We start from the raw sequence: 13,495 nt of genomic DNA on the forward strand, positions 1-13,495 counted from the left end.
TTCTTGTATTTTTAGAGGAAAGAAAGAGAACAATTCTGATTTACTGATTCAGGAAAAAACTTTATATCACAGTATATATAAAGTGTGAGAAATATTTTTATTTTTTTATTTTTATTATATTTTTATTTTGAATTTTATGACTGTATTCTAACATTATCTTCACATTAATAAAAAATGTATTAAAATTTTTAGTGGAAGGCAACAGTACTGATAAAGAAAAAGTGCTGTATATCTAAAATTACATTTAAAAAAACAGTGCTGTACATCTACAATATAAAAAAATAATTCATTAATTAAATAAATAAATAAAACAGAATAGAGCTGTATATCTAAAATTGAATAAAAAATACAAATAATTTTTTTTCAATTTAAAATAGTGCTGTTAAGTGTTAAAACCCTAGATTATAAAAAGGATACTTAATATTAACAAAAATAACAGATGGGGAAGTTTGATTCCATTATAGTTAATGCAAAAGAACAATACTGATTAAGAAAAGGTAATATTATATATATATTTATACTGAACAAAATTATAAACGCAACACTTTTGTTTTTGCCCCCATTTTTCATGAACTGAACTCAAAGATCTAAGACTTTTTCTATGTACACAAAAGGCCTATTTCTTTCAAATATTGTTCACAAATCTGTCTAAATCTGTGTTAGTGAGCACTTCTCCTTCCACCTCACAGGTGTGGCATATCAAGATGCTGATTAGACAGCATGATTATTGCACATGTGTGCCTTAGGCTGGCCACAATAAAAGCCCACTCTAAAATGTGCAGTTTTACTGTATTGGGGGGGTCCGAAAACCAGTCAATATCTGGTATGACCACCATTTGCCTCACGCAGTGCAACACATCTCCTTCGCATAGAGCTGATCAGGTTGTTGATTGTGTCCTGTGGAATGTTGGTCCACTCCTCTTCAATGGCTGTGCGAAGTTGCTGGATATTGGCAGGAACTGGAACACACTGTCGTATACGCCGATCCAGACCATCCATCCATTCTCAATGAGTGACATGTCCGGTTGTTTTCAGCTTCCAGGAATTGTGTACAGATCCTTGCAACATGGGGCCGTGCATTATCATGCTGCAACATGAGGTGATGGTTGTGGATGAATGGCACAACAATGGGCCTCAGGATCTCGTCACGGTATATCTGTGCATTCAAAATGCCATCAATAAAATGTTCGTTGTCCATAACAAAGTGCCAGACGCCATCGAATGTGAGCATTTGCCCACTCAAGTCGGTTACAACAACGAACTGCAGTCAGGTCGAGACCCCAATGAGGATGACGAGCATGCAGAGGAGCTTTCCTGAGATGGTTTCTGACAGTTTGTGCAGAAATTCTTTGGTTATGCAAACCGATTGCTGCAGCAGCTGTCTGGGTGGCTGGTTTCAGACGATCTTGGAGGTGAAGATGCTGGATGTGGAGGTCCTGGGCTGGTGTGGTTGCACATGGTCTACGGTTGTGAGGCCAGTTTGATGTACTGCCAAATTCTCTGAAACGCTTTTGGAGATGGCTTATGGTAGAGAAATGAACATTCAATTCATGAGCAACAGCTCTGGTGGACATTCCTGCAGTCAGCATGACAATTGCATGCTCCCTCAAAACTTGCGACATCTGTGGCATTTGTGGATAAAACTGCACATTTTAGAGCGGCCTTTTATTGTGGCCAGCCTAATGCACACCTGTGCAATAATCATGCTGTCTAATCAGTATCTTGATATGCCACACCTGTGAGGTGGATGGATTATCCCGGCAAAGGAGAAGTGCTCACTAACACAGATTTAGACAGATTTGTGAACAATATTTGAGAGAAATAGGCCTTTTGTGTACATAGAAAAAGTCTTAGATCTTTGAGTTCAGTTCATGAAAAATGGGAGCAAAAACAAAAGTGTTGCGTTTATAATTTTGTTCAGTGTATATATCGAGGGGTGAGAACCAGAAGGGCGTAAGTGACATTTTTGTTGAAATGGAGATATATACATCAAATGAAAGCTCTTAATGAGCTCATTCTACTGGCAAAAGTACTGTCATCCATGAGTTTACACATTTGTATAATAAACTATTGAAATCAGAACACAAAATCAGATTAAACTATGGTAAAATTTTTGTTTTGGCTCTCCAGTAAAGTTGGTGAAATGTCACTTAGACCCTTCTTGTTCTCACCCCTCGATATATATATATATATATATATATATATATATATGTGTGTGTATATATGTGTGTGTGTGTGTGTGTGTGTGTATATGTATGTAGAATGTCAGCTGGAATTTAAAATTGGAATTTTATGGCTACTATCCAAAATGAGATAATTAAATAAAAAGAACTAATATTAAATAACTAATACAATTAAAATTGACAGATCATTCCGACTCTTATTAGATAAGCCACATTTGAAGCTGTTGTAAAATAGCTGATATACATACATCACTACAATTCTATAAAAATATCTATATGGGACGTTGCTATGGAACCACAAACGACTAAACACTGCTTGCCTGCTATACATCCTTTATTAACAAGTTTGTCTTCATCTGTAATTTCTCTTCATGTTTCATTGTTTCATATGCAAATAACTTAAAATACTTCTTCAGTCAGAACTTAAAGGCATGAATCTATTTTACAACCTTGTGAAAAATAAGAACACTTATGCATACTTAAATACTACTTTTGGAAAGAATATGCTTAAATTTGAACTGAATGTAATGTTTTCGGACACTTAACTTTTTGTTAAATGAATTTACTTGTGTATATATATATATATATATATATAAATTACATGTCCTTTGGCACTTGATTTTCACAATAGAAAAGCACGATTTTATCATTTCAGGGCTTTTTGTATCCTCCACACTAGTACAAAACCTTGCAAGAACTCAGTGCAGTGTTTCGCACATGCTGGATTCATTTTCAATGTCATAACAAGAAAATGTTTCGAATGCTGCTTTATAACCGTTGCATGAAAAACACACATTAGCACAATTGGCCACATCAAAGGTGGCATTGGGCTTCCACGAGCAGCTCTCATGAGAGCCGGGAACAGAAAGGAAGAAAAGCAACAAGGAAGAGCCCTCGGCTTAAAACAAAAGGAAAAGAAGTCGAGGGGTTTCCTGGCCACCGTCAGCGTGAGCCTATGAGCTGTTAGGGGCCCCGGGTTTAAAAAGCAGGGGCTGGAGGTTTGAGGAGACACTCCTTCCCAGCGTCGAAGTGTGCTCTGAAGTCTCGGGATGTGTTTGCTTTACAGGCGGGCCCCCGGCGTGCTGCTCCTCCTGGCCCACCTCCTCCTGAGCACCAGTCTGGAGCCTGTGGGTAAGGATACAGCGCTCCCATTGTCCGCATCTCTAAAATTAGCACAGGTAGAGTCCGCCAGTGTTTTACAAGTCAGAGTGAACTGTAGTGCAGTTTTACACTGCTTTGTGGAGAGTCTGGGAAAGTCGTGTCAGGGCAGGTTCGCAGCGGAGCCTCTTCAGAAGAGTTATTTCTGAGAAGCACAGGTTGTTTATGGCGTGGTGTTTGTTTTGCTAGCCGAATGGGAAAGGGAACCAGCGTACTGGAACCATCAGGCCAGACGGACGCTGCAGGCTGCCCTCATGCTGCCACTGCGAGCGCATCGCGCCAAAAACATCCTCCTCTTCCTCGGAGACGGTGAGTTACCAACCCCACCAAACACTGCTGGGCAGTCTGTCAAACTACACACCTTCAGTGCAATATACTGCCACTTCTAAGTCTATATTATATAAAATATATAAATACAGCTAGAAAAAATTAAGAGACCACTTGAAAATTCTCAGTTTCTCTGGATTTATGATTTATGCAGTAGTTATATATTTAAGTTAAACATAGTTTTGTTGAATTCTGTAAACTACTGCTGACATTTCTTCCAAATTTTAAATAAAAAATGTTGTCATTTAGAGCTTCTTCTTTTTTTTCCATATTCAAAAAGATGTTTTCAAATGTTTGTATTTATTTTTAGAATGCAATACCAATCTTTCAACTTCAGAAGAGTCAAGAAATCAATATTTGGTGGAATAACCCTGATTTTTAATCACAACAAATGAACGCATTTGTTATTTTGACCAAATGTCATTCATTTTCTGCAATAAATAAGTAAATAAATAAGTGAAGTTGCCATTTAGAGCTTTTTTTTATTATTATTTTGCATAAAATTATCAAAGTGGTCAAAATAAGATGAAAAAATTTCTTGACTCTTCTGAAGGTAAAACATTGGTTTTGTGTTGTCTGAAAATGAATATAAACATGTCTAAAAACACCATACATGTTTATATTTATTTTAAGACAGTGCAAAAACAATGTTTTAACTTCAGAAGAGTTAAGAAGTCAATATTTGGTGGAATAACCCTGATTTGTAATCACAACAAATGCAAGCATTTGTGATTTTGACCAAATGTTATTAGTTTTCTGAAAAAAAAAAAAAAAAAAAAAAAATGCCTTTAAATTTTAAATCATGCTGTCATTTAGAGCTTTTTTATTTATTTTGCATAAAATTATCAAAGTGGTCAAAATAAGATGCCATATTGATTTCTGAACTCTTCTGAAGTTAAAACTTTGATATTCTGTTGCCTGATAATGAATATAAACATGTCTGAAAATATCATACATGTTTATATTTATTTTTAAGACAATGCAAAACTTAATAATATTAATAACTAATATATAACCAATATTTGGTGGAATAACCCTGATTTTTAATCACAACAAATGAAAGCATTTGTTATTTTGACCACCACAACAACAAGGCTCTAGATGACAATATTTTTAATTGAAATTTGGAAGAAATATTATCAGACCTTTATAGAATAGAACAAATATCAACATTTAACTCAAACTCATGCCTAGTAAATCCAGAGAAACTACAAATTTTCAAGTGGTCTCTTAATTTTTTTTCCATAGCTGTATATAAATTTGTGTATAATATAATCATTCATAAGTACTATTTTCGCTTCCTTTGTGAATAAGTTTACTTTTTTGTAATTATTACAGTATACTGACAAAGAATATACTTAAGTGTGAACAGAACGTAGTGTTTGCTAACACTTAACTGCATTTCAATTGCAATTTAACGAAAATGTATTAGTTTAAATTTATATTCAATGAAATTAGTTGAACTTTACAGTGATTTTCATACACTAAAACACATTTAAAATATATTAACTTTAAATATCGCAGAACACTGAAGATGAAATGTTAATCAAGTAGCTACTTTACATGTGCTTTAGTATGTTAGTCTCTAGACTCTTTTTCACTTGTGTTTCTAATAAATGTTCTATTTTTATTTAAATTCACATCAAAAATTATACATTATACAATATTATAAGAGTGTACATCTAAATTTATATTTAAAATTTTAGATTCTTTTCATCACTCCATGATCTCATTCATCTCAAGTATGTTATGAATAAGTTATAAAACTCAATATTTCATGTCTATTTAGCTTTTATTTGGATAATATGCAGTTACTGATCCACCTGTTGGCTTGGTTTTGTGCTAATGATCGGTTGACTGTGTATTACCCGTCTCACACGTGCCTGTTGCTTCATAGCCTGTGTTTTCCTGTAGAGAGTTGATGAGCGGTTTGGGTTGAGGGTCAGGCTGTGATGTTTCTCTGTCGATTTGGCAGGTATGGGAGTGTCGACGGTGTCAGCCGCCCGCATACTGCGAGGTCAGATGGAAGGACAGTCAGGAGAGGAGACGGTTTTGGCCATGGATAGATTTCCATATGTCGCCCTTTCAAAGGTCTGATGCTTCTCTTTAATCACTCGCAGATAATTCATAGCAATCTTGTTGTGCAGTTATATAAAGGCAGGTTTGGATTGTCAGACAAATGCCAATGGGATGCGCATGTGTGTTGCATTGAAAAACTGCTGCTTGTCTTCAGAAAACATTTTTAATTTTCCATATAGGGATTCTTGCTGAAGTGGGTGTGAAAGCCTGAAAAGCAGAGAAATGGCTTTAAAGTCAACATTCAACACCTATTTACTTTCCTACTACACATCAGTGTCTGTATAATGTTTCATAAAAATATCATTTTAATACAGAATTAATCCATAGGGGGTCTGACCCCCTACATAAACATAAAAGTAAAAAATAAAGAAAAAAAGTGGCTCTTGAAAGTATTTATTTATTCTTAATATATAATTTTTATATGTCTGGATATAGTTTATATTATTATTATTATTGAAAAATATAATGTACAATTTTATTCTAATAAAATACTTAGGATTATATATTTCGTATATCATATGCAAATAATATATTTATTTCGTATAATATATTCATTGGTTGAGCCAATGTTTCTGCATATAAAAATAAAATAAAATCGCCATCATCATTAGTAAATCATATTCCATGAAGAATTATGAGATATTAAGTCCTAATTATGTGATGAAAAACAAAATTATGGGATAAAAAGAAAAGTTATGATTTTCTGTCATATTTATTAGTTTTTATAAATCATAATTTCTACTTTTTGTGTCATCATTCTCAAATTTTTAGTCATAGACTTTTTGTTATAATTTTATCATAATGTTTTACTTTTTGTCATAATTACAACACAATTACAACTGTTTGTCATAATTTAGTTTTTTATCATAGTTTCTACTTATGTCATAATTATGACTCTCATACTTGTAACATTTTGTCATAATTTGACTTTTTGTTATAATTGTATTTTGTATCATAATTTCTACTTCTTATGTCATAATCACAACTCAGTATCTCATAATTTAGATTTTTATGTCGACTATAATTAGCCAAAGCATGATGTTTTTCCTTCTGGGGCAGAAATGGGCTTTCATATTGTTTTGATAGCACCACAGGCACAGTTTAATATATGAAAAGTTATCAGTTGATTGCAGAATATGCATTCCTGATAAGTTTAGATAGCACTGCAACCTCTGATCCTGGAGAACATGAGGACGAGGGAATGCTGATTACAGATGTGAAGTATCACTGCATGAATACAGGTCAGATTAGGGTCTAAGGGAAATAGTTTATCTACTCAGTATATGCCTGAAAAGCTATGTTTTGAACAACAGAACTATCAGTATTTGATATATACCGAGTTGATGTGTCTCCAAACAGACATACAGTGTTGACAGGCAGGTGGCAGACAGTGCTAGCACAGCTACGGCGTACCACTGCGGTGTGAAAGCTAACGCCAAGACGGTGGGTTTGAGCGCTAAAGCAGTGGCCTACGCATGCAACACCACATTTGGCAACGAGGTTTTCTCAGTGTTACATCGCGCCAAAGCACAAGGTATTTTCCATTTAGACTCATTATCACACTTACAGACTTGCTGCCAAAGTTTTTCTGTTGCTGTGATGAGTTTCTTTCTTCTCTTGAGCACAAAATAAAATATTCTGAAGAATGTAAATGTTTTGGTGATCATGCAGGATAATGATGCATGTTTGTGTGTGCATATATCCAGGAAAGTCCGTTGGCATCGTGACCACCACCAGAGTCCAGCATGCATCGCCTGCTGCCGCATACGCCCACTCGGTGAGCCGCAGCTGGTACAGCGACGCAGACCTGCCCTCCGAAGCCCGCCGGCAGGGCTGCACCGATATCGCCACGCAGCTGGTGACCAACACGGACATTGATGTGAGCCGTAACCTATACAACCTATACAGATCAAAAAGACAGATTGTCTATTTACACTAAGTGCAAATAGCCCGTCTTGTTGGCAGAGGCTATTTAACTCCACCCACCAATGAGTGATTGGTCTAGACAACACTATAAAAAAAACGCTGGTGTAATTGTATCTCTAGTGGCGTAGATGGTAAAGTGTGTGGTGCAGTCTTTTTGATGAGATCAACCTGGGTTCGAATCCATCTTTTGTCAAACATTTTTTTTTCTCCCTTATGAAATCTCATATCACATCGGAAAGGCATTTGTTTTCAATAAAAATAAGTAAATAATTGAAAAGTTGAAAATAAAGTATCGGGTAGGGTTAATTTGAATTAAAACTATAATTTACACTCAATACATTATAATTGCATACTGGTTTATAATGTAGTACAATACTTAGGTGCAGATAATAGCAAATATTTGGAATAAGTAGTATAAATGGCTATTTTAATACAGCGTAAATAGCATCTAATAGCTATTTGCACTTAGTATAAATAGTCGCTGCCTAAAAACTAAAAGCTGCACAGCTGTACATACAGTTGAGCGCAATTTGCAAGTCCAATTCTACCACAGTTTTTATTGTATGTACTATATTTAATGTACTGTATTATACACTAGTCAACATTTGAAGTGGATCAAAAAAGTTCATCAAAGTTGTACTAAGACGAGAACACAGTTTGGTTTTAGGTTTTAGGTTTTAGTACAACTTTGATGAAAGGTTTTGATCCACTTCAAATGTTGACTATTGTATATTAGTCCCAATTTAGTTAGGGAACCAATTCTCACTATTAACTATGACTTTTGCCTCGATAAACTTGCTAATTTGCTGCCTATTAATAGTTAGTCAGGTATTATGGGGTTGTCATGCAGAATAAGGCATTAATATGTGCTTTATAAGTACCAACAAACAGGCAATATGCTAGTAATATGCATGCTAATAAGCAACTATAGTTAATAGTGAGAATTGGTCCTTAAAATAAAGTGTTACCTATATATTTATATGTAAATGATGGTGTTTTTGTTGTATTTAGTGTAAATTTACCTGTTCAATTTTGATTTTGTCACCCCATTTGAGATATTTCTATTTATAAAAACATACTGAACTAACTTCAGTTTTTGTTGTTAGCTTGTAGCACAGCCAGCTAGTTTTTCAAACCAGTTACTTGATTGTTGTTTAACTACTTCTTTATGATTCAGCTTAGTAAAAGGTTCAAAGGTTCAAAGCAATGTAATATCATAAATTAAATATACAATGGACCCTTTTCAATGACTGTGATGATGCATTTCCACAGTTATTAATATTGTAAATCTAGTTTTTTATATTTTCATTTTTTTTATTGAATTTACATTTCCAACACTATACTTTGTGTTTTATTACCTTGGCCTTGGCATTGAGGGTACATTTACACAACAATGATACACTAAAAGTTGAAAAGTTTTTGAATAGTTTCATGTACAGACAAACAAACTTAACAAAAGTTGCGAAAATGACTAAAAATGCTGTATTATTCATGTCAGGCCAGTAAGTGGCGATGCCACTTCGTAAAGAAACACAACACATCTGCACACAAACCTGTAGACTGAACGCGTAATGCGTATGTGCATTACAACACCGTTTTCACAAATTCACATTTTTGTAGTTTAAACAGAGACGATAACTATCAATGTCAAAAATAGCACTTCGAAACCCATTTTTAAAAGTTTGCGTTTTCAGGCATCAAAAACGCTGTTGTTGTGTACATGAAGTGACAAAACATAAAAAGTTATAGAAATGCTATTTGCTATTGGAGCAAATGTGAATGCAAAACATATTTATTGTAGTTTACATTTACCACTTAAAAAGATGAGAAGTTCACTAATTTTAAACATATCACCATTTTAGGTCATTCTTGGCGGTGGCCGCATGTACATGACACCCAAGGGTACCCCTGATCCAGAATACCCCTCTTCATCTTCTCGCAAAGGGGATCGCAAAGACAAAAATAACCTCATTGACGTCTGGCTCAATGCTCGTAAGGTATTTCCAAGAAAGCCTTTTATTGCGGCACTAATTGTGTTTGTAAAACGGCCTCTACAGTTTTACGTGATTATCTGTTTTGTTTATTAGGGAAGAAACGCCCAGTATGTTTGGAACAAAGAGCAGCTTAATGCAGTGAATGTTAAAACAACAGACCGCCTGATGGGTAATGCCAGTTTAAAAGGTTTCCATATTGACTTACTGACAGTATTTGTCTTCAGATATGACATTCTCATTCATACTTCTCATTCAGGTCTGTTTGAACCCAAGGACATGAGGTTTGAATTGTTCAGGAATCGCACCCGTGATCCCTCTATTGTGGACATGACAGAGAAAGCCATTAAAATCCTCAGCAAGAATCCCAAAGGCTTTTTTCTCTTTGTGGAAGATGAGTATTTATTATGTACTCTGGTGTTACAGTTTAAAGATATTCTGCTAATAGTGAAACATGCCTTTCTTTGTGCTTTACGAGGTAGAATAGACCATGGACACCATGATGGGGTTGCTAAGCTTGCTCTGACCGAAACCATCATGTTTGACCGGGCAATCCAGAGAGCATCTGAGCTGACCAGTGAATCAGACACTCTCACTGTTGTCACTGCAGATCATTCCCATGTCTTCACTTTTGGTGGAAATACCCCCCGAGGGAACCCTATTTTTGGTATATACTAGCTTACTTTACATCATGGAATTGAAATAATGACAATCATCACAACTCTCTGAAAGATTTAGAATGGAAATATACACGGCAATGTTAATGTGTTTGGTCTTGGCAGAATAGATCTACTACGCTATATACTGCACTACACTATATGCTGCAATGAGCATGTAAGAAATACTGCTGCTGCACATATTACACATATGAAATAACCCCCATTTATAACATACATGATCACCCTGTAGCAGATCTTTTAATGCATTTAGCAGACGCTTTTATCCAAAGCGACTTACATTGCATTCAAGTTACAGTTTTACATTTTATCAGCTCTTGCTTTCCCTGGGAATCGAACACATGACCTTGGCGTTGCTAGCACCATGCTCTACTATTTGAGCTACAGGAAAGATCTATACAGGTGGAGCTGGGGAAGTGGAGGGTTTCTGAAGTACGCTGCAACTGCTACAGCAAACACTAGCTGACCACATGTAGTGTACTTCAAATCTTAAAAGTGTGTTTAACCTGTTAACGTTCACCAGAGCGACCTCGCACTGAACGCTCTTTGTTTGCATGTGTCATTGTTTTCTAATAGAATAAATGAAACGGGACAAAGTTAATCTTGTCAAACTATATATCATTCTGAGGGTCTAAGCCTTAAGCATCGACGACAGATCGCTGTTTTTCGATGGAAAGCTTATAAGGAATGAGTGGCACAAATTTGCTACATTTGTGTAAGCAGTACACATCCAAACACGCAGAGTAAAAAAGCCGTACGTACCTTTATCATTGTAATAACGAGCCACAAACGCGTCCACTGCTGAAATCCCAGTTTAGTTAGAGAGGTAAGGGTCCACAGAACAACATCCCAGCGAGCACTTTTAGTCCAGCGAAACAATAACGTTGTAATAAGGATGAATATTCCTTTGTTTACGTTTCATTTCTTCAGAGAGTTATTGTTCGCGTCCGTTATGGAATAAATTACGCTCAAAAACAGCGTCTTGGTGGTAAAAAAACAAAACGATGTTGCAGCATACGGTTTTACAAACATAATGAGACCGTCCACGGAAAAAAAAGTCTCAGAAAAGCGGAATATAGATTATTTGAATTTGGCGCTCCCTCCTGCCGGCAGTGACGCTTCTGTGACGCAACTGTCATCTGAGCGGGGCGTAACTTAGCGATCTGCTTTATCCATAAAAAACTGTTTTTTTTTTCTTCTACATTTTTTATATGTGTGTGTGTGTATTGTGTGGGGAATGTGGCCGTGTCTGCATGATTATAATCTGTATGGACGCACATCAGCGTGTTTATTAGCGACTCTATGACGGCTATCATTGTGATTCATTGATCAGCTATTATTGATTATATGGCCCATCTGTTTGATTATAATCTGAATGGAAGCACATCAGCGTGTGTTTACTGACTCTATGACCATGTCTGGCAATATCACTTCACGTCTGGCAGTGATATTTATCATTGTAATAACGAATAACGAAGAATACTTCAGTATACATACTATATACAAAGCATTTTTTTCAATTTTTTTTCCTTTTTTATTACTCAAATAATTATTTTTGTATTTTTTAGTGCTCAAATAAATCTGTCTATTATTTTATAATTGAAAAACTATGCAGGAACATGTATAATGACTAAAATAGCTTGTATAATTCTGCAATCCATTTGGTGGTTATTTTTCCTCAAACAGGGGGGTGGGGGGGGACTATAAATAGTTTCAGAAAAAAATATTGCAGGAATCTCATTTTTCATGGTATCTTCTTCAAATTTGAAATATGAATTTATGAGACACATGGCTTTCGATCCATTACTTTTCTGGATTGCTCCAGGACTTATTTCATGTATTTGTATATGAAATAAAAAAACATTCAGTGTGGAAAAATATTTTTCAAGGCACGTCAGTGCCTATAACTTTTTATCTTTTTGAGCATTATCAACTCTGGATGATAGATAGTAAAGCCCAGAGTCTCTTCTTTCCAAAGATACCTAATTTGTTTGTGTAAGCACACTTTGTCACAAACTGTTACCATTTTAATTTAGGTAGGTTATTTTCACCTGCGAGGCCACAAATGGAGGTGAAGGTTAACAGGTTAAAAAAACTGTACTTGCAGGTAATATAATATTAATTAATTAAAAACCACTTAAGTGCACTTAAAGTGAGTACACTTTCATGATTCTGTTAACACACTTAAGTACACTTTTAAAATGAGCACTTTGTCTTAATGTCAAATTAAAAGCTACAGTACATTTTAAAATCCATATTAAACATCCATAAAATAGACTTATGGAATATCTGGGTAGCCTGCTAAATTTGATTAAACAAAAAGAGTAGGGAGTAGACACTATATTGGCAGTACACTAGTATTGCACTGCATGGTCATTGTTTCTCTGTTTGTTTGTTTTTTGTTTTGTTATTGTTTTTTGCAGGTCTGGCACCCAAGAAGGCTGAGGATAATCTTCCATACACTAGTATCTTGTATGCTAATGGACCAGGATATGCTCATGTAAATGGAACAAGAGGAAATGTTTCAGAAGTGGATTATTGTAAGTATTGTCTAAATTAATTTACTACATGTCTCTTCTATTGTTGTCAAATACAAATATCATATCTTACTTTATTTGTAGTTGATGAAGAGTACATGCAGCAAGCGGCTGTTCCTTTAGAATCAGAGACACATGGAGGGGAAGATGTGGCTATCTATGCAAAAGGCCCGATGGCTCATCTCTTTCATGGAGTCAAAGAACAGAATTATGTGGCCCACGCGATGGCTTATGCAGCGTGTCTGGAGCCGTACACTAACTGCCCACTGCATCTTCATGGCTCAGGAGGCTGTAAAATAACTCTTTCAATGCCTCTTATCTCAATAACTGGCGTGTTTTGGCTTGTCATGAGATGACAAACTCTACTGCATGAGCGATTGATGCCCCAGGACTCTTTGGGTCTTTTTGGAGATTTATAACCCATATAGTTTATATTGCAGTTTGGTGCTCTGCAGAATTGCAATGCTGTGTATATAAATGTAAAGGTTTTTTCATTGATGTATTTTATAATCAGATTTTTTTTGTATATATTGCACAATGGAAGACTCTTTTGCACTGTGACTATAAATTTCAAACATGTGACACCAATAAACTTGTCCGTGAGCCTTTGTCATTAA

General features: G+C 35.4%; 1 protein-coding gene across 1 annotated transcript; it reads left to right on the forward strand.

Annotated features, from left to right (window-relative positions):
* Window positions 1-3,232: 3,232 nt before the first annotated feature.
* LOC306875288 (intestinal-type alkaline phosphatase-like) lies at window positions 3,233-13,464 on the forward strand (the record flags this gene model as incomplete). Its single annotated transcript, XM_079425759.1, has 11 exons — window positions 3,233-3,314; window positions 3,531-3,650; window positions 5,644-5,759; window positions 7,107-7,281; window positions 7,454-7,626; window positions 9,536-9,670; window positions 9,761-9,836; window positions 9,924-10,062; window positions 10,147-10,331; window positions 12,765-12,881; window positions 12,963-13,464. 11 exons carry the CDS (start codon window positions 3,233-3,235, stop codon window positions 13,232-13,234), a joined length of 1,590 nt encoding a protein of 529 aa, XP_079281885.1. The 3' UTR covers window positions 13,235-13,464.
* Window positions 13,465-13,495: the final 31 nt, after the last annotated feature.

The sequence above is a fragment of the Barbus barbus genome, assembly GCF_936440315.1.
Source record: "Barbus barbus genome assembly, chromosome: 9".
Taxonomy (NCBI): Eukaryota; Metazoa; Chordata; class Actinopteri; order Cypriniformes; family Cyprinidae; genus Barbus; species Barbus barbus.